Source organism: Chelmon rostratus, chromosome 23 (genome assembly GCF_017976325.1).
Source record: "Chelmon rostratus isolate fCheRos1 chromosome 23, fCheRos1.pri, whole genome shotgun sequence".
In the NCBI taxonomy this organism is placed as follows: Eukaryota; Metazoa; Chordata; class Actinopteri; order Chaetodontiformes; family Chaetodontidae; genus Chelmon; species Chelmon rostratus.
The window spans coordinates 6,476,594-6,504,361 of NC_055680.1; the positions used below are offsets into that span (position 1 = coordinate 6,476,594).

The 27,768-nt window shown below is 42.8% G+C and overlaps 1 protein-coding gene across 13 annotated transcripts in view; it reads left to right on the forward strand.

Annotated features, from left to right (window-relative positions):
- The window catches only part of mark2b (MAP/microtubule affinity-regulating kinase 2b), a 53,036-nt gene extending 25,268 nt beyond the window's left edge, over window positions 1-27,768 (forward strand). The window contains exons 8-21 of one of the 13 annotated variants that reach the window (XM_041964960.1): window positions 1,658-1,894; window positions 3,599-3,718; window positions 4,753-4,855; window positions 5,035-5,147; window positions 5,512-5,586; window positions 5,885-5,951; window positions 6,914-7,065; window positions 8,094-8,188; window positions 11,163-11,306; window positions 16,840-17,106; window positions 19,394-19,420; window positions 22,783-22,821; window positions 23,564-23,673; window positions 24,907-27,768. In XM_041964960.1, coding sequence (XP_041820894.1) covers window positions 1,658-1,894; window positions 3,599-3,718; window positions 4,753-4,855; window positions 5,035-5,147; window positions 5,512-5,586; window positions 5,885-5,951; window positions 6,914-7,065; window positions 8,094-8,188; window positions 11,163-11,306; window positions 16,840-17,106; window positions 19,394-19,420; window positions 22,783-22,821; window positions 23,564-23,673; window positions 24,907-25,256 — 1,899 coding nt within the window. In that variant the 3' untranslated portion in view covers window positions 25,257-27,768. The remainder of the gene's footprint in view (window positions 1-1,657; window positions 1,895-3,598; window positions 3,719-4,752; window positions 4,856-5,034; window positions 5,148-5,511; window positions 5,587-5,884; window positions 5,952-6,913; window positions 7,066-8,093; window positions 8,189-11,162; window positions 11,307-16,839; window positions 17,107-19,393; window positions 19,421-22,782; window positions 22,822-23,563; window positions 23,674-24,906) is intronic. The other 12 variants (XM_041964962.1, XM_041964964.1, XM_041964967.1 and 9 more) reach the window with 12 other exon arrangements.

Here is a 27,768-nt window from a genome sequence, read left to right on the forward strand (position 1 = left end):
AGCATGTTCTCTCGCTCTCTCTCTCACTATTCAGTTTCAAATCAGGATTTGACTTTTTTGACATGAAATCGTGACCCCATGAACAGACCAAGAGGTTAATCACAAAGATGATATAATGTCGCTCTGCTAGTGCTAGGGCTTAAACACACATACCCATATGTACACACACTCACACACACACACGCACACACACATATATACTTGTATTTCGGTGCAGTTTTTCTGTTGTGTCCCCTATTGGTTCCCTCTTTCCTTCTGCTACTTCATTTATTTTTCCTCTTTCCTCTCTTTGATTCACATTAGTTGGAGCCAAAAATGAAACACAACACACACACACACACACAGGTCTAATGCTTCCAGGTCATTTTGGTTCATAGTATTATGCAGAGTGAGTTGTAAATCCTCTTATTATGCCAGCAGGCAGACCTGTAGACAAGACATTATCATGATTACTTTTACAGTAACCATGCAGGAACCTATAATCTCAAAGTTATTTTTTTCCCCTCATGGTTATCTTTTTAATAAACCTTTCAACGCTTTGACCAAGGTCATAAGGTATTTTCGACACTTCTGGTAGGTAAAATGGTTGTCGTTTACAAAGAAGGCAGCATGGAAAATGAGAGATTTCTTGAGGACAGACAGTTTTCATTACCGTAATGCGTACCATCCGGCACATTATCCTAATCACTTTTGATCTGCGGGTTGTAATCTGAAATCCAGCAGACGCTTAACTTTAGTAGGTCCTACACTGCAAGAGCAAATTTTGATGAGGCTGCATTTCACAGCAAGACTAAATTCACTCTGTCTGGGTCCCAAGATGAAAAAGCTGCTGTATCTGCTACACTGTTGGCTCTTTTTTCTAAAAAAGCAACATCAAAGAGTTTCATTTTGTTCTTTTGCCATCTTAAAGTATTGATGTTAATCGGCTCTAGATGGTTAAATCTGTAAATGTTCATTTATTTCTTAGGTCAGAGCCTCGAGATGATGTCAGTGTTGTATTTAATGTGCATGCATGCTCTCATGCACACTCAAACACACAGAAGCCGCAGAGTATTCAGAGCAAGTGAAAAGGAGAGCGCACCTGTTGCTAGGCAACCCCAGCCTCCTTGCTCACTGGCTCACTTTAGGCTTTGGGATACAAATGTGCACGCAGGAATAAACTGTGGCAGCTCACTTTGCCCATTGTGTGCTACTTGTAGGCCCCAGACCATTACTCTGAAAACCCCCTCTCTCACCCCACACAGTTTTTTTTTTTTCTCTCTCTCTCTCTCTCTCTCTCTCAGAGAAAGGTGTTTCAGACAACCGTCAGTGAAATATGTTATCTTCAAACTCATTTGCTTGTCAGAGAAAATCTTTGTCACACTGATATTGGATGAAGGGATGACCTATTTGTAAATTATAAACCCTTAAAAAAAAGTCACCTTTTGTTGAAATACACACACACACACACACACACACACACACCACAAAGCAAATCTCAAACATTTGTGTTTTATTTCTTGGACCATGTAATATTCAGTAAAAACAAATAATCCCAGCCTATTAATAATCTTTCCTTTTCTCCATTTTTTTCTTCTTGTTTGCCTCCACATCCTCCGGTTCACTACATCATAATTATATTTTTCTTTCCTCTCTCCCCCACACTGTTTGTCTGCAGGCGGAGAACCTGCTGCTGGACGCAGACATGAACATCAAGATAGCAGACTTTGGCTTCAGTAATGAGTTCACTCTGGGGAACAAGTTGGACACGTTCTGCGGCTCCCCGCCCTACGCTGCCCCGGAGCTTTTCCAGGGCAAGAAGTACGACGGACCTGAAGTGGACGTCTGGAGCCTGGGGGTGATCCTCTACACGCTGGTCAGCGGCTCGCTGCCCTTTGATGGACAAAACCTCAAGGTCAGAGGAGGAGCGAGAGCGTTTCTGTCTGTGTGTGTGTGTGTTCATGTGCATTACATAAGCGGATGTCTGTATTCTGTGGGTGTTTGTAGTATTTGTCATGCTGGTTTCGGTTCCCTCTGCCCTACAGAATGCAAAAACTAAACTCGTGAGAGAGTGAATGTGTAAAAGTGATTGAATGCCAACCCCACTAGTTTGTCTTCAAATGGGGTTTGGTGGCACCAAACAGGCACTGAAGCCTGACACTTTGTTTTTAAGCAGAAAGGATTAAGTGCTTTCCATGAACTATAGTTGTTCACAGTTATTCATACCACCTATCGCACTGTGCATTCAGTCAGTACCCACATGACTCACTGTGGAAGTGCAGACACATTTTGGGTGGGTGATGTGACATGACATGAATATGATGATATTGATATTAACAAGCCTGCAAACCGCCATCCAGCTTTATCTAGTATGTCTTTGCACTACCTTCTGCTGTGAGGAGTTTTGTTTAACACCTACATTGCTGGTCTTACTATTTATTTAACAGATATTGTCAGAGCCTCTGTGTTTTCTGATTTCACTCGTTGTAATAAAGTGTATTCTTATTTGAAAATGTGTCAAACTGATGCATTGACAAAAAAAAAAAAGGCAAAATGTCCAGCCATGATAGTTTACTGTGAGCGTTTCGGCACTTCAGAAGAAAAGTCTGCTGTTTTATAATTAGTAACTCGGTTTTGCAGTGTGATAGATTTGTATGTAAATTCAATGCCTCATAATGTAAGCTCCTTGAAAGCTTGTTAGATACATCTCAGCAGATACATCTTACAACCTGTCACTACATGTATTTATCCTTCAGTGTCTCAATAAATTATCATTATTAAGACATTTCTGGTGGGACGAGTAACGTTGACAGGTTTAATTATAGGGTTTAATCTTGGGAAACAGGATTCATGGCAATGTTGTTGTTTTTTTAACATTTAGAACATTTGAAAAATATGTAGGTCTACTACTTTCTTGTAACGTATGCAACAGCAGAATTATGGGTTTATTGGTGATTGTTGAAACAGTTTACTTTGTTTCTTTTTAGTTTGAATGAAGTGTGTTTCCGATGATAAAATTACTGTTTCTGTAGTTGGAGTCTGATGGCTGTTTCTGGTTACACGGAAAAGGATCTTACTCTGTAGCAAAAAAGCAAAAAGGTCTGTCACTGTAGAGATCATGTCCATAATCTTGTCAGACAGTAACAATCTGAGCCTGTCAGTGGCAGAAGCAAACACTTTCAGTGTTTTCGAGGATGTGGACCTGACATCAGCTCCAGAGCTCTCACTCAATTGTAAAACGATTTTCAAAAATTGTTGTCTTTATCTGTCACTTGGACACAAAAACATGGGAAATATGACCAATGGTTTTCTGGGATAGTGTGCTTCTGTTCCTGGAATTTTGGAAAAGTATTAGAAAGTTCAGTGACACACCATTAAAGTACAGTGTGTGGATAAAGGCCACTGAAGTAAATTACAAATCTGATGTTTGTTATTTGTGCAGTACTTTTGTTAACAATTGCAGTTTTTTGAAACATTTGGATAATCTGGCATGCAGTCTGCACACTCATGGGAGGCTGCTGCCTTTTACAGAGGATGCGAGAGAAAAGGCTTAGCCGCATGTTTGAAGGTGGATTTTTCGAGTCTGCTGTTGACTCTCCATGTCCTTGTTCATCACCAGGAACTGAGAGAGCGTGTGCTGCGTGGTAAATACAGGATTCCTTTCTACATGTCCACGGACTGTGAGAACTTGCTCAAAAAGTTCCTCATCCTGAACCCCTCCAAAAGAGGCAGCCTCGAGGTACACTGCACTGCATCCACATACACACACAAACATACACAAAAATGTCATTTTCAAGATTAAGAGTCCTTTATATTTAACTTGATAAAACTAACATACTGAAAAAATCTCCTTATAGCTTCACCAGTGAGAGTTTATTTGCCAATCTGATGGTGTATGTAGCATGTACAGTAGTATACTGTGTACCTGCTTCACCAGCTACATGTGAGTTTGTTGCTGAAGTGTTAAATGCTTTTTAAAGGCATAGTAAATACTTGTTAGTTTGGAATTTATGAGTTACTAAGTTTGCTTGCACTAAGGGTAAATGGACCATAACTAGTTTTAAATGAAACTTATAACCAGAAGGGTAGCAACAAACAGATACGGTATATCACTCTTTTGCTGAGTAACAGGTGCCACTTGCCATTTGGGTTTTTGATTTAAAAATATACCCTAATTTTGGCTTCAGCTTTTCTCTGTTTGACCTGGTGAATGTTGTAGCAGCCCAGTAAAAGCCCAGAAAGAGAACTCAACCTTTAGTGTTAAAATTCAGTCCCATGGCTGTTTCATTTACACCTACCTTAAAGCTTGCGTAGGATGCGTCTACATTTGTAAGCAGCCAGCAGATCCATATGGGTCACTCGCGCTGCTGTGATTGTGACTTTTATCCTTCACAAGCTGTTGGTATTAGTGTAGCCTGTTTGTTAAGGGTCATACCCCTCGTTCACTTATTTTAAAAAAACACATTTGCATATCAAAGATAAAGTACACCTGGCTATGCCCGCTAGAACAAACAAATTGATTGTCAAGATTAGGTGATTAAACAAATGAATACTGTAGAATTCATTCATCATATTTAGCTGAGTTCGTCATCCTTTTTCATTGTGTTGCCAACTTGTCTTGAGGAGACTCTTCTGTACTCGCCTCTCTTCCGTCTCTTTTCCTTTCGTCTCCTCTCTCATTCCTTAACCTTTCCTTCCTCTTTTGCTTTTTGCCCCTTTATTGTCTTTGACATCTCGTGTCTCACTGCATCTGTCTGTTGGCCTTGCTCCCAGCAGCAGATAATGAGGGACCGGTGGATGAATGTGGGCTACGAGGAGGAAGAACTCAAACCCTACATCGAGCCACAGCCAGATTATAAGGACCCCAGGAGGACAGGTAAGCGCAGAAACATACTCAAAAATGATAAATGTATTCCTTTCTTTAGCCACATGCAGACATACTTGAGTACAGATGTTGTTTTTCTCTGCTCGCACAAAAGGATAATTTATCTTAAAGAGAATTATGGACCTGCAGGAAGCTCACAATTCTAATTATAAACTGCTTCTTTTGTGCAGATATCATGCTGCAGATGGGATTCTCTCAGGAGGAGATCCAGGACTCGCTGGTGAACCAGAAGTACAATGATGTGATGGCTGCATATCTGCTACTGGACTATAGGAACTCTGAGGTATGCTGTTTCTGTCTCACTGCTACACACCTTTATTTTACACAGCACCATGCAGGCTATTATTGGTTTGTCAGTGATTCCTTAGCTACAGTTACGCTGATGTTATATAGTCAACTGTCAAACTAATCGGCTCTTGTTAGCTCATCATTATATACAGTGAAATGTAGGACTTCAATTTTGCCTTCTAGCCACCAGAACATACAATTTGCTGTCATCTGAAGCTGATTGCATATATTTATGCTCCAATCACTTCTTTAAAAAAAAATCCTATTTTTAGTCCTTTGTGTTTGTTGTGGCCACACCACAGTCTCTCTGTGTCATTTATACACATGTTCGGATTTTTTCTTTTTTTCTTCCACTTCAGCTGGATGAAGGTTGCATCAAGCCCCGGCCAGGAAGTGATGTAAGCAACATTAACGCCCCCTCCCCGTCTCACAAGGTACAATGAGAGCACATAATGTCTTGGACATCATATTTTTTTTTTGCCAAAAACACTGGGAGTCTGCTCTGGTGTAGGTAAATTTTAGGTTTTAGCTAGCAGACGTACATACATGTGAACTACAGCAACCAATTCCCTGGATGCTTAACTTAGTGTTGGAGATTTCACGTGTGAATGGCTCTGTGAATGAACAGTGACTGTAAATGCAGCTCTTCTGTGAGCATACTTACATCCCTGTGTGTGTGTAAAAGACATAAAGAATACCACACTGACCTGTGTGTCCATCTTCCTCTTTAAGGTACAGCGCAGTGTTTCATCCAACCAGAAGCCTCAGAACCGCAGAGCCACTGACCAGGGTGAGATTGGTGTGTGTCGGAGGGGAGGGGGGCAAAGTTGGTTTGTGTTATAGGGGGTTAGGAGCAGGAATAGTGGATGTAGATGGAGGATTGGATTGAGATGGTCAGCTGCTAATAGATCAGGATTGGAAACACAGTGCCAGCAAGTCATATACAAGTTTTTGCATGTTTTTAATTGAATAATGTAATTTTAACCCTGGTGCATGCTGGGATGGTCTAAGGAAGAGCCTTGTGCTCAAAACGTCACAGCATTAAACTGCATTAAAAATCCATTTAGCGGGAGCTTCTGGTGGTGAGGATATACTTGTTTAAATTCAACAGCAGTCTCCGGTCTTACCACACTGAAGCAGGTGGAGAAAATAATTGAATAAAAGATTCAAGGCCATGAAAGGCAGTGAATAAGTAAAAAGTGACTCTTAGGTCCCAAAATGGTTTTTGAAGATATTGCATTTTCTGAAAATGCTATTTTTATTTTATTTTATTATGTAGGCAACTGTATCCAAGTTGTGAAACGAGAGCGGACAGAGGAGGAAGAGAAAACGACAGGTGGAGCAGGATGGGCTGGTGAAGGTGCCCACTCATGATGAGCGGTGAAACCGCTCTGTGCTGGCTGTGTCATTGCTTTGCTTTGGGGAGAGCGGTGGCACCCGACTAGTCAGAAGTGTTGCACTCAAATTTCAAATTATTTCAACTTTGACCTCAGTTGCCACTGACCTTTCAAAGCACAACCAATGAGAGCAGCTGTATGTGACATAGCCAGAAGCGGCACATGCAAGTAGAGGAGGTAGTGGGTGATGGAAGAAAAACTGAACTCCTTAACACAATATAATAAAAGACACCATGATCTCGCCAGGAAAAGTAATGCAGGCAGGAAAATGGCAAATGAGATGATGATGCTGATGGAAAGAAGAGGGGAGGTGTCACAGCAAGTGATGGCCTTTCTGATGCACTCCTTGTCTTTGTTTCTCCAGGCTCCTCCTACTCTAAGAGAGGGGGTCAAGCAGACAACCGGACTGCAGTGGAGGATTCTGGGAGGAAAGGCTCATCAGGCAGCTCCACTACCAAGGTGCCGGCCAGCCCTCTGGTCTCCTCTGACCGCAAGAAGAGCGCCACGCCCTCCACCGTGAGCCCGAACACCCCCTCTGCTTACATGACATTTGCAGCACCACTTTGACTTGTTATAATAAGCACAGGTGTTACTGGCTCTGTTCTATTTAAGTGGCTCGGTAATCAGTTACAGTGTGATAGTGAGTCAGCATGCACAATACCAGGACCCTGACACTGAAGCAGCTAAATAAAGTTCAGCCACCATTCATTTCATCATTTACACCTGTTCTATTACTGCTGTGACATGTCGTGAAATAGCTTTTTTCATTTTCCCAGTTTCACCCAGCTCTGCCATCCACTCAGTTGGGACCAATTAAGAACCTCTATGGCTTTATTACAAGTAACCCAACAAGGAGAGCCAACAAAATAATATAAAACAGATGAAATGTGTTTTTTGATGGCATGTCATATCTGTCCTCATTTCGTCAAATTATTATTTTAGGAGTATCAAACTGAACTTTCAAGATTTAGAAATGATATGTATATATTTTATAGTCCCTAGTAATGTCACTACCAAGCAGTGCAGGTGAAGTTACCTTGTCCGGGTTTATATAGGCATGTACAGACCGTTTCTAAATGCCGTCTCTTTCACCCTCCTGTTAATTCAGCCTGGACTTTTATCATTTTTATTAACATGTGGACTTTGAGTATGTCCCAGTATGGCTCTGCCCAACCTCCACCTGAGCAGATAGCTAATCTGTCAAGGTAATGGGAACCACCTGTGAAGGAGTGCAGGGCCTTTAAATGATAATTCAAGGACACTGAGGTGAAAATGAAATGATTTTGGTATTGAATATGAAAAAAGAATTACTTACAGGAAATACTCTTAATGCATGATTTGTCGAAAATGTAATTAATGTTATGGCAGTTGAAGTCACTTGTCTGTGTTGATCAGAAAGCTTGCTCACGGCTGTTCCAGTAATAATTGGTCACCTTTAATGGCCATTTCTCCATTCTCTGTCCACAGCACTGATCTCCCACAGATGCTCTGTCCTCCATCTTAAACAATTCTAACACTCTTATTTTCTTCCTCTCTCCCTTCAGAATAGCATCCTGTCCACCGGTACCGGCCGCAGTCGGAACTCTCCTCTGACTGAGAGAGCCACACTTGGCCAGGGTATCCAGAACGGCAAGGACAGGTATAAACACACACACGCACAACGTAAAAAAATATATTTTCCAAAAGACAAGGGCAAGTATGGTCATATTGCGTCGTTCTCACACACACTCTGTCCCGTCCCTGGCAGTTCAAGTTGAGGCAGCACTGCTTCCTTGCTAACACTAACACATAATACAAACACACTCACCATGGTTTGTGAATGAAGCAGTCCCACAGCTGTCTCAGTGACTGAATCCCAGACCTTGGCTGGTACTCTCCAGAGCTCTGCCAGCTGGCTCAGGGAGGCCAAGAGCTTTCCCCCAGGGCGGGGTGAGCCCTCCTGGACAAGAAAATCAGGCTCCCTTGGGAATTTAGGCCAAACCTCCAGTAGATTACAGATTACCATGATGGTCTGATTGAGGCCTGCCACTCAGAGTAGAAGTAGGGTTGGATGGACACACATTCACATATACACACGCTGACACACGGAGACCTAAATCCTTCTTTAAGCTCTTATCCTTCATTCTGTTCTTTTCCTTTGATAAAATGTTGTTTTTCAAAGAAATTTGACTTCCCCAAACTTTTAGTTGGATCAAACAAATAGTTTTTGCCCAAAGTCAAATCAAGGATCGGCGGGTAATGCTAGATGACATTAACAAAAAGCAAAAAGCAAGATTTTTAGGATTTCCATTTTTTTTCATCTTTCTCACTATTTAAATTTCCATTTGTCATAGTGTCATATTCCCTCCCCTTTCCCGTTTCGTAAACGTAATTCATCCTTCCGGCTCACCTTTCTTCCTCAACCACTGTACCTGTAACAATTCCAGTATGGACAAAACAACTTTTTGTCTGTATAGGAGTTGCTTGATGTTGAATTTGTCGCTCTGGGAGTGTAAGCCTCCGCTGATGAGTACAGCTCAAACGCGTCCGCACATACAAACGCGCACATCCCTCACGCTTAACCAGTCATATGCTTTGTGTGCTTTTTCATAAGCATTAAATATTAAGCCAAACAAATAATCCCTACTATGACGCAGTGTTCATTGTCATTACTGCTTTATTACTTGTACCTCAGTCTCAGATGACCCCCTCGTTCCCAACATAGTGCCATACATGCAGCATAATAAAAATGATTAAATTGAATCCATGTTCAGGCTGTGAAGCCACATAACTTTTGAGAAATTGGGCAACGTGCTCCATGGTGACGATGTGGTCATTTGAGACAGCGTTGTTTTTGTTTTTTTCAGTACTGTGGGTCTGTTAGCCATGGTAGGCTCTGCTAACTTAGTGGTTGTCATCTGCTTTGATTTTAAAGTTACTTCATTTGATCATCATTAATGCTTTGAAGTTTGGGCTTTTATTTTTGTAACCCCCCCCCCCCCCCTCCAATTCTCCTTCTCCCCTTTCGGTCCTTTTCTAATTTCCCTCTTTCCGTGTCTTTTATCTCCGTCTGAGCTCTTGTCCCTCTGGATCTTAAGTCACTCACATTTTCTTGCCGCCTCCTTTGTTTTCTTTTTTCCAGCTTCCTTACTGTTCTTCTTGTCTTTTATTTTAATCTTTCTTCTCCTTCTTTTTCTCCCCCCCCTCTCTCTAAGGAGATTAGGAGGACTTGTGATGGAATATTAACTCTTAGTGGCACTACATGGTCCCTGTACTTGCCTCTTAATAGGCTTACACATACACAAAAATATCTACACACACACAAGCTTAAACATACATATCACACATGCTCAAACTCTTGCCACACACTGGGTTGTCCAGTGAATGCAGTTATTTTTCCACCACTAGCCTTACTAATCTGTGTCAGAAATAGTGTGTGTGTTTCTCTCAGCTCTGTGTTTGTTTTCTGTGTAATTAGCAGCTGTTTGGTCGACCTCTGTAAATGTCCATCTCTCTCTCTCTCATTGCTCAGTCCTCTCTCTTCAGCCGTCTCTCTGTCTCTCTGGTACCACTCTCCCCTGTCGCTCACTGTGTTTGTCTCTGTGTGTGGATAAAGTCAAGTTAAAGCTATCCGTAATGTGCAGAGCTTTGTAGCCCGTAGCAACCTTGCTGATTAAGAGAGGGTTCAGGAAATAGCCGGTGTTGTTTTGCTGAAGTAATTTGGTAAAATACTGTTTGTTACAGATACGGTTTAGATTGTAGTAAAGGAAAGGAAGGATGTTGACCTGCAGGTCAGATCTATAAAACTGCAAGCTCAGAAGTCAGTGATCATTCCATAACAGGACAGTGGAAACAGCCTTATTTCCTGCCAAACATCTACTTGTCTACATGAAAATAACTCAACACTTAACCTGTCAATTATTACCTGCGAAAGAGCATAAGATACTGGTTTAAAATTGGTGTAGATTTTAAGTCTTTGTCTCGTAGTGTTAATTATTTTTGTTATAGATTAACCTGCATATAATTGGAATGTGAAATACTGGGCCATCCTAACTTACCATGTGGTGGTTTGCTGAGTTTTGTTGCTTTGCACATTGCTGTTAAACCGGTAACCAGACTTTGTCCACATTTTTCTCAAGTGTGTCTTCATTCTTTCTAGCTGAAAAATGTGTGTTAAAGTTGGTCTTTTGTCCTCTGGCTTTTGAGTCAGGAAGACTTTATGTCAAAAGATGAAGGCACATGAACACAATCAGCCTTTGATCTCGTTCTTTCTCTTTGTGAAGCAACATTAACAGTGCAAAAGACCAACTTTTCTTTCATTGTTCAAGTACTTTTGCTCTGTGTTTTCTGTCTCTACTTCCTCTGTTCTTCCACTTGTTTCTGTGCTTTCTGTTCTCTCTGTTCTCTCTCCTCTGCTCCCCACCCCACCCCCCCTTACTGTGTTTGATAAGTGCTGCTTCTAACCATGCTCCACCTCACCTCCCCGCCCACCCACACACAAACCCCGCCTGGTGTGTGTGTATGTGTCATGCTCGTATGTATGTTTGATTGTGTGACTTGGTCACGTGTGTGTGTGCGCGCGTGTGTGTGCGTGCGTACATTGGGCGGGGCACTCCTCCTGTTCCTCCTCCCAGCCTAAACACTCCGGGCTCCCGCGCCTCCACTGCCTCGGCCGCTGCCGTCCTCTCCTCCTCCTCCTCCTCGCGTCCCCGCCACCACAAGTCCCTGTCCTCCTCCAATCATCCATGCCCCTCTGACCTGCACGCACCACGGCCCAGGCAAGTCTCTGTCTCACTCTCACACACGCACACACACACACACACAGACAGACACTCAGCTCCCTCAGACCCTTTCAGCTCATACCACAGATCATCATCCTTTCCCCAAGAACGTGATGGACAAAAAGGAAGAAGGAGAGATGAAGTGATTTGTTGCCTCTGAGACCTTACACCACTGCTAGATCAAAGGGACAGCACCAACTTTTCTTTTGTTTTTTGGAACCAAAAAAAAAAAAAAACTCGTTGACTACCTTTTATTTGCACAGTGACAAATCCTGGCACGCAGCAGTGACCTGGTTGCCAATATTTTTCCCCCAAAAAACATGAAATTCATCAAAGAGGTGGATTTTCCTCCCCAAAGAGTAGGTGTTTTATTTAACACAAACTGCTGTGCTTGCCAACAACCACCTCACATACACAGTAACATAAGCAAAAATAGTATATTTGCCTAAGTTCAGCAGTTTCTGTGTTTCATTTATTCTCAAATATTTGTACATTTTTGCTTAAAAATTGTCTTATAATCACCTAAAATCACTTGGTAAAGTACTTAAATATTAAAGATGAAATGCACTAATCAAACCAAAGACAAGATAAGAAGTCTTACATGCAAAAGCTAAATTTTTTTTCCCTCTGTTTTGTATGATGGGATGTGTACAGTTTTAGAAACATGTGCAGTTTATATCTGCTGGATACAATTTTTTTCCCTCATAGCAAACGAGAACCAGGAAGTAAAGCATTAATGCAGCTGCAAGTAGACACAAGAAATAGCTTGTTGAGTTCCGTTGTGGTGTCAATTTCTTGAACAAAGTTGTGCTATTTTGAATATCTGCCTATATATAGTATATTTACCACTATACCACTAAACGACATCTCCATAGTGAGATGTCCAACATTACAAACAGCAGTTACCATAGACTGATCAGTTACTTAGCAACAGGCAGGAAGTGGATTATGAAGCTCAGAAAGCTGTACAAGCTAAACTTGGTGTGGTGACATTGACATATCTTCTGTTTGGCCCATCAGTCACTCTCAAACATCAGCTTTACCCAGTGGACCTTAACTGAATAGTCAGAGCTTTGAGAACAAGATGAGCAGGTTTTTCACTGTACCGCTCCTCTGCCAGACCAGAGATGTTTTTTTTTAACTTATGATGTTATGTTTCCTGGCAGCAAAAAGAAAACAAAAAAAAAACAAAACAGGCAAAGTCAGAGAAGTGACATTTACGGACCAGCAGGGATTAGGTTTCCCCACGCAGAGGTCTCAATAGTCAATAAACTGTGTGCAGGCGAGCCCTCTTTGTACTGTAAGCTTGGATATTGAATGGCTTGATACTGAGGTGTGCTGTACATACGAGGAATAGAATAAGTAAAACAAGTTGAATGAGATGGTATTTTCTAGAAACTTGGCACTGACATTGACATGATAAAAGTCTTAGATACTGTCCTCTGTTGCATTTTATTTCATTAAAGAAATAATCCAAAGGTTATGTAAAGGTCGATAAAAAAGCTTGATAGTAAACCAAATCTCTCCCCAGTTGTCTGGACGTAGGACGTCATCATGCTGATTCTAAAAAGTGACGCTTTCTAATTTGTGAAAATAGGAGCTTAAAATAAAAAGTTTTGAATGTGTACATGCTAGGCCTGGCAAAAAATATGATCACAATATTTTTTCCCCACTTTGATGAATATCAATATTTATCATGATACGTAATTTGACAATGCTGCCAGTTTGAAGAGTATCCTGATAGTGACTGAAGCAAGTATTTATTTTCATAAAAAAACAGAATAACGTAATGAAAACATTCCACCATGCAAACATGGCAAAAATGTATTTAGTGATAAAAGAAAGTACTGAATAACATCTTGTAATGTAAACATTTAATTTTGCAGACATGCTTTATCTGCCTTAAAGCAATACAAGTTAGCTTGCCTTGTAACTTATTAAAAGAACTGTGTTAATGCACGAAGTACAAGTTTGTGTTCTGCTTGTTTGAGAACATCCACTTTCTTCACTGGTAGCTCAAGCAGTGTTGTGCAGCAGGAAATGGGTTTGTACTACGACGTGCACGCTAAAGACTGCAGACTGGCTGCCTGTCTGTCTGTTGCATTTATCTCTGCTGTGTGATAGGCTGTTAGATCTATACATATCGAGTGAAAATGTCCAAACCTTAACAATCGGTATCGACTGAAATTTCATCGCGGCCCTCTGTCAAGATCATTTTATCGCTCCGCCCTACTGCATGGAGAGATATTCTCCCTCTACATAAATGGATAGTCAATAGTAATTACACTTGTCATAATCATGAATTACAATCATAAAAATACCCCAAAGTCTTTCCAAGAAAAGTGCTATTGAAGGAAAAGAAACACATTATTCAGCATCTTAAAATGACTAATTAAGACATTTGCCATAATAATGTATTTAGTTTTATTCAGGCATACACATACATACAGTTTAATAAAATCCCTCCAATGAACAAAACTATGGTTTCAAACTTTGAAAATACCTTTAATAATTATTGCATGAACTTGCCTCTCTGAGCCTCACTCACCTGCATAGTCTACCTGGTAGGCTAAGCAGGTAAGTGGTAAAAGAAAAAAAAAGTTCAACGTTCTGTGAGATTGAGTCATTGGAAAAGATATTTTGAGAAAGTACTCTGGGGAGAACCAGACAAAATGCAGATGTAACCGTTGTGTTGATGCATGTCATGTGTGGAAATGTCTGTGTATAAATTGTAATATTGTCCCCCGTTTGCTTTTCTGACGTGCTGTGTTTGGACAAAAGGATTTTCCCTGGCTTGCTCTGTGTCACGAAGTAGAGTCCGTTTTAAGTTTCTCTGTTTTTCTTTGTGTTTTTTTGGTGCTCACTCATACAGTTTTAATCTGCGATGTAAGCGTTAGTTAATTTGCCCGGGAGAACCCTGTCTTCATCTACGAAGCGTTAACTTACTGTGACGCTGAATGAATGAAATGAAGTCATGACCTGACTGTGGCTTGTTGGTCATTTGTGTGAACTCTGTGTGTGTGTGTGTTTGCTTTCTGGGTGCTCAGTTTGTGTGTGTGTGTGTGTGTGTGTGCTTTGTTGTCGAGCTCGCCTGCTTGACAGTGTCTGTTTCAAGGGCTACTTTGATATTTTGAGTTTTAGTCCTCTTTTGTTTGTTTATTTCAGCCCTGCCAGCCATGTGTCACATTACAAGGTGTAAGGTCTATGAATATGTTCCTCAGCTACCTGCAGTACTGTCTGAGGCAGAAGTGATATGCCATTTGCACAGACAGAGACCCCCACCCTTTCACCCTTTTTGTGACAGTTGTCTAGTGATAAAAGCCCCCCTCCCCCTGCAAATGTCAGGCTAAAATTCCTGCTGAGCAAATGTCAAGGTGGCCCTCTGGCTGTATGTGGTTTTGTCTGCTCTATGTTGAAGTCTCGTTCTGTTGCATGCGTCGTTCAGCAGTGAGCTTGGGCTGTTCAGAACCTGGTTGGGAACGCTGGAGAGAAGGTACCGCTCCAACACATAGACTGTATCCTGATTGAGGAATAGGCACCTTTTCTCAGAACAGAGTCTGTGCCCCAAAGCACCCATCCCATTCCTGTTTTTATCCAGCTGTCCCCAAACACCATTCTCATAAATGTACAACCTCTAGGAGTAACACTGCAAAAGTATTCATGTACAGTAATGAAGCAAGTACATTTGTATAAAGTAGAGGGTGCAGTCTACTATACGCAAATCAAGTGTGCCTAGCATGAAAATCAACCAGCTGCACCATGACGACACATCCACCTGCATCCACCCCATACCTTAAAACAGGCCTTCTTTAGATACTGTAAGTATCTAAAGAAGGCCCCCTTCATACACTGGTCCCCCACTAATCTGCCTGATCCAGCCTTTCTTTCCTTGTATATCCATAGGAGAGATCTGTGTTTTAGCTATGTTTTGTCCTCAGTGCACAACTATCCCTCAACCTCATCAAATTAAGGAATGTGTTCATCACACAGCTAGACCGTTAACTTAACTGAAAATCCTCTTTTATTTTTGAAGAGCATTAGAGGCACTGCATGGGACTGTTGTTTTCAATCCCTCAACCTCGTCCTTAAAACACTGATAATCACAGTTATTCGGCTACTCATCTGTAAAAGATGAAAATTAGCCTTTTGCAGTATAATAGTCATTTAATAGTAGTAATAAGCAGTGGGAACTACAAGATTATAGATTGTGTCCCTCTTTCTTGATAGGTAATGTTATTTCCCATAGTAGCAGACACAAACCAGATGCTGTAACTTAAGACTGCAGATTGGCAGTGACAGCATGTTTCTTTACATGTCAGCTGTTCAAAAAAAATAATGAAAGCAATCTGTTACTGACTAAATTTCTTCAGAAAAGAGAGAGACATTGAATTTGGCGAGTGAGAGATCTAAAATAAACTGAATTTCTTTCGTTAGCTGGTTTAATGGCAGGTGAAGCATTTACATGGATGCTGTAAAGCCTGCAGCCCGTCCTACTTATGGAATTTTGTCCCGAGATGATGACTGCCCACATTAGAGTAACCTTAACCTGCACCTGCAATATTTGTGCTGTTATGTCCGTCCCAGTCCCATCGCAGCCCTCCACAGTGGATTGGCCATTTGTACTGAGTACACTATTTATTCTGCTGTCTGTATTTCTTACACTCTGTATTTGCCTGCCTTGTGTTTCAGAGTGTGTGCTTCGTCTTTGTGCTTTTGCCTTTCCTGTTTGTTGTGTTTGCCATCTGCTGCAGGTGTGCTAGTGCCACACACCGGCATGGAGGGTGCACGCACACATGCTTACAAAGCAGATGCAAGCTTTTAGCTCAGTGGTTAGTTACAGTGTGCAAGTGCTTGTGTGTCTATGTCTGTGTCAGTGTGTGCGTGCGTGCGTGTGAGAAAGAGAGCTGGAGGTTTGTGACGCTTTGCCCTACGGCCAAGGAAAGCGGATTAACTTTGTGTGTGCATGTGCGCGTGTGTCGGCGTGTCACTGACCTGACATGGCCCTAAATATTGAGTTGGCTGACTTATGGGATTATGTGAAACATCAGGGCGAGCAGACGTCAATCAGACATAGATACTTGTATGACCTTACACTGAGGTAAGTAGCACATCAGAAGGAAGTAGTTTTCTTCCATTAGTGTTTGTCTAAATGAATGTTCCTCTCCCACACCCCTTTTCTTCACCCCCACCCCCTCTTGTTATACCTTTCTTTCTGCTTCTCTCCTCCTGCACCTCACTTTGTTCATCTACCTCTTGTCTCCTTTCCTTTCTCATACTTCTTTATTTTGCTTTCTCTTGTCTTCTGTCCAATCTCCGTCACCCTGAATTCTTCATTTGCACCTCCTCCTCTCTTCCTCTTCTCTCATCACACCTTCCAACCTCTTATATCCTTCTCCAATCTTTTCGCACCTCTTCGTCTTCTTCACATCCACCTATCTGCTTGTGCACACCCTCCTCTGCTCTGCATCGCCTTTTCTTTACCATCCCTCCCTCCGTTTCTCTCCTCTTTCCTCCCACCCTTCCTCTACAGCGCCCCACCGCAGCGGGCGCCCGGTGCCTCCCCATCTGCCCACAACATCAGCAGCGCTGCCGTGTCAGACCGTCCCAACTTCTCCCGAGGGGTGGGCATCCGCAGCACATTCCATGCAGGCCAGCAGCGGGGAGCCCGGGACCAGCAGGGCTCCGCTTACCCCGGTGGGCCTGCATCCCCATCGCTGTCACATGGCAACAGTCAGGCCCGGAGGACACATGGCGCCACGGGGATTTTCAGCAAGTTCACATCCAAGTTTGTACGCAGGTGAGTGAAAAGAGAGGCAAGAGCATGGGAAAACGGGAGGGGCTAATAGTCAAATTATACTGTGTAGTTGCACTGTTAGCGCGCAAGAGAAAGGAAGCGAAGAGACAGATAGGACGTAGCTTAGTAAATGCACTGCAGTCGTGGTAGCAGTTGTACAGTTTAAAGTTTTTTCTGAGTATTGAGGTTTCAGCCTGAAACAGAAAATGACTAGGTTTACGTTACAAGTCATTTCATGTGCCCATTTCCTTTCAGGAACGACGTACTGTACGTCCATGTCATCACTGGATTCAGAGTATTTCTTTAAATCTCATCCCTATCACGAGACTAGTGCTGATCTGTAACTCTGCTGAGAGTAGAAAGGGAGAGGAAAGGGAACAGCTGTGTCTGCTCTATAATTTTGTTTGGAGCAGTGGTGACTGAGGAGTAATTTTGGTTTTGGTTCCACGTCTGGCCCAGTTTTTATCTCAGTCCTCTAGTGCAGGTTGCAGCACTAAAACTGCTCTCATGGGTACCTGGTTATAATGAAAGCTAAATTTGTTTTATTTAGATTTTTTTTTTTTCATTTTCTCTGGAAGTGGAGTCTAGCTTTGATCTAACTCTGCTGTGTAAATACAGTGAGCTGAGTACAGCACTTTGTGGTCATGAAAGTGGAAGGAAAGGATTGGAGGGAAAAGCCTGTCTAGTAACATAGTATCTACCAAATCTTAGACTACAGAGTCTCGAGAGGAATAGACTGATATTTTGTACACGCTGATTTTGGCTTTTGACAAAAAAAAGTTAAAAAAATTAACTTTGCATTTGATATAAATGAGACATCACGCCAGTACAGTACACTGTAAGATTCACAGTTGTGAATTGTGTTATTTGAGTAAAGGATAAGGCTATACGGAGATGAGGGGAGGAGCAGCGAGGCTGACTGACATATTGGAATCAGAGGCTGCTATCAGAGTGGAAGATGTGGAGGAGAGGAAGTGACAGGAAGTCAGGGTTTAAAGGTGGCAGAGACTGAAAGAGGGAGCTCCGTGTGAGCAACAGAAGAAGGAAAAGCTCAGCATGGGAGGTTGAGGTTTTTGTCATTGCTGCAGTGTCACCAAACAACCCTGGAGGTTCATTATGAACACAAGAGCTGAAATGTGTGTGAGGGAGAAACAGAGAATGGGTATATGTTTGTTTTTTTGATGGTTTTGCGAGCTTATAAAAGATAAAAATTGAGAATGATCAAGTGTCTTGTCCGGATATGTTGTGTGTTGGTGTAGAGTGTGTGTCTGTGTGTGTGTATGTATAAGAGGCAAAGGTACAAGCACAGCCACTCTCTAGGCCTCCCACTCAGAGATACTGTAGCTCCGTGGCGACAGTATCCATGGTTACACCGGAGATATCACTTTTCCCTCAACTATAAATACCAGTAGTGGGGACACCTTGACACACATGCACGCACATACACACACAGAACTTGCCATGGTGGTAGGAACTAGAGGTGGTGCAGACAGACAGATTGTGTTGCATTTGTACCACACACACACACACATATGTATATATATGCTGAAGTGGTGTGTTTTATTAACGTATCATATAACCTCACCTCTGCACTTTCCTGATTGGTCTGGAGAGTGATATTTCTCTGTCCCTCAAACACACAAGTGTGTGTGCACGTGTGTGTGTTTGTGTGTGTGTGTATGAAGGAGATTATGTTTTCTCAATGTGTGTTAAAGATTAAGTTGTTGGTTAACCTGTGCTTTTTCATTTGATGTGTGTGTGTGTGTGTGTGCGCGTGCGTGCGTGTGTGCGTGTACACGTATAAGAGGTGGTTTTCTCTCCTCTAGCCTCTAGCATCACGTTTGAACTATTCACCTCACAAACACTTGTTTTCAGGATCACTCAGGAGCGCTCTGAATGTGGAGGAGCGCTTCATTTCATGTTTGGGGTCGGGTGGGGGTGACAAACAGGGTCTCTTAATGGAAATTTCCCATTGAACTCATTAAATCCCTTTAAGGTGCTCTGGTGTGTACTTTATTATGCCTGCCACCTATAATTCCCACATTTAATCACATTCAGACTGAAAGTTGACAGCAGTAACGCTGATGACCTTTTTTTGGTTTTTGTTTTATTTTTTTGGTTATTTAATGATGGTCGTGCTTGCTGCTTCACTCCCGACTGAGCCTGTTGGACGTTTATTGGTTTGCTACTCAGAGGGCAGCTTGTCTTTTACAGGAAAGTCATAAATCTATATGTTTTTATACATACGTTTGTTTCTCTTTCTTTCTTTATCCCTCTTTTGTTTTTGTAGAAATCTCTCGTTCAGGTTTCCGAGAAGGTAGGCAACATCCCCAATGATAAATATATAACCCCTTTTTATATATATATATACGTATATTCTCTTCTTCATATATATTTTACATATATATATATTTCCTCCCCTTTTGGTGTTTCGTGCAGCTTTTTGTTGAAATCTTCCTTTTGTGCCTTGAGCCTTATTACTTCTCCTCCTTTTTTCTGTGGTTGGCCCCTTTTTTTTGAGCCTTCTGGTTTTGAGTGCCGTGTTTTGGCCCATTTTTCTTTATTTATTTTTCACTAACTCCCCCCCCCCCCACCCAGCCACCCGCTCACTTAACTCACTCACTCCATCGTCATGCAGCACAGTAACACCTCACCCCACTTCCTCTTCGTCCCTCCATTGTCCCTCCCACCCACCACATACTCATTCCCTTTTCCATTTATTTGCCAGGTGCAGTGTAAGTGCGCTCATATCCCCCTGTAGCATCCCAGATTTAGGTCGAGACTTAATGGTGCTGTAGATCAAACTACTCCCTTCCTATTCTTAACCCTTTCTGAGCTTCAGATGCAGAAAATGTTGTCCTTATTTTGATCTTAATGGAGATCCTCCTCTTCAAATCTTAGAAACTGGTGAGATTCATCCCGTGGGCAGAGTCCTTCACTAATTTCCTCATTTCCAGAAGCACATGAGAAAAGTAGCACAGGGTTTTTTTGTTTTTATCATTTTATGAGCAGGTGTTGCTGTGTCACTTTGCTCAGAATTGTTTAATGTTGCTAACCATTATCCAGCCTAACGCCACTTACCAAACCATCACTCATCTCACCACTCTGCTTGTATCGGTTTGGTCACAAAACTCAGGTTACCATTAGCCACAGAGGGCTGGAGTTGTGTTTTCAGTGTTTGCTGTAAGTTTCTGATGATCCCACTGGGGAAGTCATTTATTCTAAAGTCCCTGGCTGTAGTTGGTAGTTGTGGACGGAGGTAGAGAGGAGGAGAGGACCCAGGAGGGAGGGGGCTGCAGTGTTTCTCAGGCTGCACTCTTTTCCGGAGGCTGCACTCTTCCTTTCTTTCCTCGCTCTGTTCTCACTCTGGCACTGGCTCTCTAACAGCAGCAGCAACAGAACTGGATGGCTTTGACCTACTCTGGCTGGAAAAGACCTTTTATGCTGTGGACACACACACACACACAGATTACACTTCACACACGTGTATGTATACTCATACTGACACACCCAAACATTAACTTAAAAACACATGTTCTCCCCATGTTCATGTAGTTATTTGCACAATGCACAAGCTAAACACACACTGACACCTTTAACATTTCAATATATACCTGCTACAACACAGATTTCACATGTGTCTCATACACACTTGCTTTTAAGTGTGTTGGCTTCTTTTAACCAGCAGGTAGAGCAATTTTCCTTTAAGCTGGACCATTGCGCCACCTGGTGGTTAGACTTTGTAACACAGTTTTAATATTGCAGCGTTAAATGATGAACTACCTCTCGGTTTTACGAGTAGCAATGCCTTTTGGCTATTTAAGGATTCTCATAAATTATTAAGTTTAAAATATGATAGGGAGAAATAATTAATCTGCCTAAAAACTATATGCATAACTATGTGGAAAATGGGTTATTATGTGTATTATTATATGACTAGACTAATTACATGTGTGCACTTTACGTAGTGGACAGTGAAAGTTCCCCAGACAAGTGAGATACATTTGGGTTCAAGTAATCATCTTACCAGTCCATTGTTTTCCCTTGATCCCACCGTGCCCCTCCTCTGGGAGCCATTTTGCATCCCCTCATATTTAGCCAAATCATACACAGCATGCCAAATTGCACAGATGACTTAATTTTACATTGTTGACCAATTTACTTTTTCAAATAAATCCTCGTGTAACTTTTTTTTTCCACTTCTCCCACTTGTCATTTCGCATGTGCTCTATTTTTAATCATGTTTCTGTTGCAGGAGGTATTTCACGTGATGTTTTTGGTTATTATTTTAATGGGGCAAAACAGGAATGCTGTCTTTTCCCACAGCAGAATGAATTTAAGGCCATAACTGTTGAATTTGTCCTCTGTGTGTCTCTTTCCTTCCATTGTCTGCACGTTGTTTGCTGTTGTCTTTGTGTTTCTTTGTTTTTGTCTGCTTTTTTTTCCATTGAGTTTATGTGTGTTTTCTGTCTTGTCTGCAGGTTTGAGAGAGAGAGAGTGTGTGTGTATGTTACGTTTGTGTTATAAAGGCTGTAGTTACAGTGTGTGTGTGTGTGTGTGTGTTTTAAACAGCCTGTGTCCAGGTCCACTGTTACTAATGCAGGTTTTAATGCAGTGCTGGGATCAGTAATGCTCCTAACCTCCTTTAGCCACACGACTCGCCCTCATCATGCCGACTGTTCTGTTCCGAACCATGCCCATCCGAATTGTTCCGCTTCACGTTTTATTCCTAACATTCCATTTTGACAGAACCCATTCCATTCCAAGTCATTCCATTCTGTTCCAAATTTTTCCATTTTTTCCCCCCCAACATTTCAGTTTTTTGGAACGTCATCCATGACAAACTATTCCAATCTGCTCCACCTTGTTGGAAATCCTTAGATTCTGATCTAAAATGAACCGCAGCGTTTCCTCCTGCAGCTGGTTGCACCATCTGTTTGTAAGGTTCAACTTAAGCCTAGTTATAACACAAGTGTTTAGTAAGCAGATTTTGAAGAACCCCTAATTTAAAACGGGTTGCACCGGCCAAACTAGAGCTCAGTTGTTACAAATTATTATAATTACAGTTATACCAGCAGGTATAACTGACAGAGAAAAGACTCAAACACATGTTTCTTCATGCTATTTTCACTTACAAACATTGTCCCATTAAACTGTTACAACTATAGTGAAGTCCTGTTTACACAAATGAGATGTTTCCTAGTAACCAATTTGCTCATTACTGTCTGTACTAGCTAAGATACTCCTTTAAGTTTTAGTGGTGCAAGCCAATTTAGTAAATGGTCTGTTAAGTAGTAGTTCCTAAGAAAGAAGCATGTAAATTTAGCGATGGATTCATGAGTAGATGGTGCAGCTCAATCTTTTTCTTTCCTGTTTTCAACTCATTGAACACTCATGACGCCTCCTCAGTGAGGAGCTGTGATAAGGTGCGTACACAGGCTGGGCTGGCACTGGGACCTGCATTGTGACCTGAGTCCTTCAGGTGGCTCTGGATTTAAATTTGAGCCGGTAAAGTGGAAATTAGACATTCGGCGTGCTCGATGAGGCTGGATCGGAACGCGCAGTCAGGCATGGCGAGCAGGGCGACTGTGTTCAGCCAGCTGATTTACTATCTGTTTAAGAGTCCAACTGTTGCTCTTAGCCCTCAAGAAGACTAAACTTGTGTTGATTTTTTTCGAGGAGTCCGTATGAGGGAGAGGGTCGGGATGAGGGGAGCAGGTGAGATACAGAAGAGCCCGAAAACCCTACGAACCCCCAGACTCTAGCAAAACCGCCTGCCAATCAGTAGCCTGGAGTCTATCAGTAGATGATCTCAGAGCTTGTTGTGAATGGCTGGGAGTGGGGGGCCGAGCTGGGATGTAATTGGTTGGTGATGGTGATAACGGCTTAACCAATCAGGGAACGGGATATTAGCAGTGAATGGTAGCATCCCAGGGAGCGAGAGTGCCGGTGTGGAGGTTGACCTGCATGGTGGTGTGTGTGTGTGCGCGCGTGTGTGTGTATGTGGGATGGGAAACCGGAATCAAAGTACCCAAATGTGTGTTTGTGTGCAAACTTGACCTGAAATTCACAGAATCAGACACACTCATATAAATCCACACACGTCCTAGCAACCTGAAAGATGTGCACACACAAACACACACAGGGGTACTTAAAAGAAATTTTGCTTTTTGTCTTCATTCATTTCCACGACCTCATTATCTCCCTCTTCCTCTCGATCATTCCTCCATCTCTCCCTCCTCCTCCCCTCCTTTTTTTTTGGCTCTACTTTTTAAACAATTCTCACACTTTTCTTCTCTTTGCTTATCTCGTCCTCCTTTCCTGTCCTCTCCCGCCCTTCTCTCTGTCTCTCCTGTCCCTCGCTTTATCTCTTATCCCGTCGCCTGTCCTTTCTTCCTTCTCCTCCTCTCCTCCTCCTCCACCTCTCTGCTTCTTCTCCACCCTCCCATCCCTCACCCAGGTCTATGCTGAGCAGCACAGTGGACAAGTCAGAGAAGACGTCCGGCGGCGTTCTGTCTTCCTCTTCCAACAACGATGAGAACAACTCCTCACCAGGATCTGGTAACACTGGTATGTAGGCCGGGGGCACAGTCATGTCCTCTCTGGCCGCCTCAGTAGCTCACCTCACCCGCATGTCACCCCCTCTCTCTCCCGACTTCCTGTCCCTGTCCTGCTGTCACTATCACACTAAAGCAAAAAAAGAACATCTTCCAAACAATAATGTCTCCACCTCAAAAACATGCTGCTAATGCCGTTTACTTTCCTTCAAGATGAGGGAAAGATGTCGCAGCACTTTCAAACGATGTAAGTACAGCCGACCATAGAAATTTGTTGTGGTGAACATAATAAAAAGACTCATCGGTGACACCTGAATTCCTCCGCCTAATCCAGCTCGATTAGAAGTGAAATGTTTGCTGCAATGTCTTTTGAGCAAAGTGGAAAGGCCCAACAGCAGCACGAAGATGGAAAAATAAAAAGGGGCCAAGCGCAGACCCTTGAGACCCTCCATAGTTCAGATCGGTCGATTAATCAGAAAGAATTAGAGATGCACAGATCGCTTAGAATTCAGCCCTGTGCTGATCTTAAAGGATAACTTTTGTTTTTTACAACCTGGACCTTATTTGTAGCATTAAATACGACCATTTACTCACCCAGACAACTTTGGTGGCATTTGGAGTCGTTTTGAAGAAATTAGCCCCAGAGGAGCGGCGCGTATATCCGTATAATGCGAGTAATCGGGGCATCCATGCGCAGCCTCTATATAACGCATAATCTGCGGCGAAACTCGTTCATATTCCAATATTTTGTTAAGATATGCTGGTGCTATTCCCCTCTGAGCCCGTGGTGGCATGTTATCATCCGGCGTCTCTAGGCGACTACCTCTGACGGGGATGATGTCATTTCCGAACGTCGTGCGATGTTGTTCTGTATCAGGTATCATTTTATGTCACCGCAGCGTTTTGCTGAAGGGTTTTTCAAGCTTCACATCCTGATTCAGTGACACTTCATTCAGCTGCAGCACTGTTCAGGATGTGGTAATCACTTCTTATTCAGACAGTTGTCTTAATGGGGTTTTGTATTAGAGAATATTGCAGTCGTGATGTTTTCATCCTCGTTTTTTTATTCTCCGCTCGTTCCTCCACTATTCTCTCAGTCTTCTCATCTCACACTCGTTAATGTTTCTAAACCCATCTTTGTCCTCCTCACTCCTTCTTCCTGCCCTCTCACTTTCTCTCTTTTGTGTCCCTTGTTATTTTTAATTACCACTTTTCTTTCCCTCTCATCTGTCATCCTCCCCCCCAGGTGGCACCGGCACCCCTCCGGCCATCGCCAGCCAGAAGGACTCGGCCAAGCCGCGCTCGCTTCGCTTCACCTGGTCCATGAAGACCACGTCGTCCATGGAGCCCATGGAGATGATGCGCGAGATCCGCAAGGTGCTCGACTCCAACAGCTGCGAGTACGAGCTGCGCGAGCGCTACATGCTGCTGTGCGTGTCGGGCAACCCGGCCCGCGACGACTTCGTCCAGTGGGAGATGGAGGTGTGCAAGCTGCCGCGGCTCTCCCTCAACGGCGTGCGCTTCAAGCGGATCTCAGGCACGTCCATCGCCTTCAAGAACATTGCCTCAAAGATTGCCAACGAGCTCAAACTGTGAGTGCGGAGGAGCGGCGAGGAGAGATGAGATTAAAAGGTGGAGGTGGGAGGGTGAAGGGGCTGATAGCGAGGATGAAGATGATGCTGTATGCGAGGTGGGGGCACTCTGGAGGTCAGGAGGTAAGCTAAAGGGTGGGATCACTTTAAAAATAACAATTGTTGTCAGGACAAAGGTCTGAGGTGGGGCTCTCTGAGACTAGAAAACGTTACTTTTCTAGAAGTTTTGTTCGCTCAGTTCCCGAGGCCCCGCCATTAGAAACTCTGAGTTGATTTCCTCTCAGTTGTGAAGTACTTATAGACCGACGTCTTCTCTCTTCCCTGCTGTTTTTTTTTTCTTTTTCTTTTGTCACGTTCTACTAAGACGTTCCACTCTTCTGCATGTCCGATCTGCTCTCTCTGTTTTTTAGAAGTCACACTTTGGTCACTTGGACGACTCCTGTCACTTCTTCCTGCTATTTATTCAGTTTCTCTGCACGGTTCTGCTACCAGGTCTCTTCGGGTTGGGGGGGACGCCGGGTAGAAAAGGGGGTTGGATGGGGGGACGAGGAGATTGCTGGAAAACAACTGTCTGCTTTCTCTCTGAATCTCTAACAAGTGTTGACGAGTGACAGAAAGTTCGGAGCCTTATTTTGCTGGAAAACTCGAGGGAGTTTTGATGGAATTTGTTCTGATTCTCCGCCAAAACTGAGTGGACTCCAACTGAGCCAGGACTTTGGTTGCTGAAGCCCGCTGGCGCACACACACACACACACACACACACACACACACACACACACACAGATGGACTTTGGATGGACGAACTCTGCTGTTCTTGGTTAAAGGACCCTCTCCACCCTCCACCTGCCTGCACAAACCCTCCTCCCCCAAAATGAACTTTGAAAATCCACCTGATCCATCCTTCCACCACCTCCCTCCTCCCCTCACTCTCTCACACACACACACACACACACACTTCTCCACCCTCTCCCTCTAATTTCAAACTGAACTCAGCACAAACACATCCATCTTTTTCACCTCTTCACTCCCTTTTCCCTCCTTATTTTTATTTTTTATTTTAATTTCTCTCGCGCCATCAAGTCCGAGGAGGCCAGTTAAACTTGATGTCGTCATCGATTGTTCAGGCTTCGACCCTTCAAGTCTGTACTTTATTTTTTCTTAAGTTTCTTTTATGGCTTTTAAAAAGAGTTGTGCACTGGAAAAGAGGGGCATGTGGGAAACTGGGGAGGGAAGGACAGTTCATGGACGGGGCTGTTGATGGATTTTATGTTGCCTTTCTTTATGAGTTGATTTGGGGTTTGTTTTGTTGCGTACGTCAACACATGAACGCTCAAATGATTGAGTTGTACTTGTTTTTGTTAAAGTTGGTATCGCTTCGGTTGGCATCACGCCTTCATATCCAGAATGTCAACCCTGAACCGACGCATTTCTTGCCCCCTGTTTTTTGTTTTGTTTTTTTTTGGTCCCCCATGCCACACATGTTCCCACAGAGCAAACCCACAGAAAAGGTGTCTTCAGAGTATGTAACAAACAGTATGTGTGTGTGCGCGCGTGTGAGCGTATTATTAAATGATCACTGGGAAAAAACAACAAAAAAAAGAATCGACAAGGACGACGACGAATGGTGAATTATTTTCTTCTTCTACTTTTGATTTGATAATATATTTTTGTGTCGTTGGAAATTTTGGGTTTGTACAGATTTGGATGTTGGGTTTGGGGGAGGGGGGTTGGATGGGGTGTGAAGGGTCACGTCGGATCATATCATTGCTGCCTTTTCAGTGTAGTGCACCTTTAACACACACAGACACACACACACAGAGCTCATAGTGTATCGGATTAAACACAAAACAGGCCCCTAAGTGAACAGGAGTTATCGATGTATTTAACGATGTTGATGGTGGTGGTGACGACTGCTGCTCGTTTATCTGTGGCCATTTTTTGTTTTTTTGTTTTTTTTTCCCCCCCTCGTCTGTTTGTTTGTACTTTGAAAGGCCTTATCGGTCCAGAATGGCTTGAAGCAGAGAAAGCAGGAGCGGCTTCTTCGTCAAAGCGTTTCTCATATCGGAGCACATGTTCACGTTCAAAACCACAGACCAGAAGAAGCCGCTTCCTGTCCCACTCTCTTTGCGCTGATGCACCAGTTTGGCGAAGCAGAAGAAACACACACACACACACACACACACACTCACACACACTCGGGGGTTAAAGAAAGGGGGCGATGGGGACAAAGCTGGTTCCCGTCAGCTGGTTGTACTTAACTTAACACTTTTCTTTCTTTCTATCTATCACAATGACACACTGTCGTTTTATTATTTCTTTCAGTTTTTAATACGTCAGATTTTTCTTTAAAAGTTGATCATTGTATTAAGGTGCTGGGTATTGGATTCTAATTATTATTCTGGCTGTTGCTGTTATATTATCTCTTTCAGGGTTGATTTTATTTTACATTATTTCGTTTTACATTGCTGTAATTTACATTGATTTTAAATGTGTTTTGAGCAAACTGTAACTGTAGT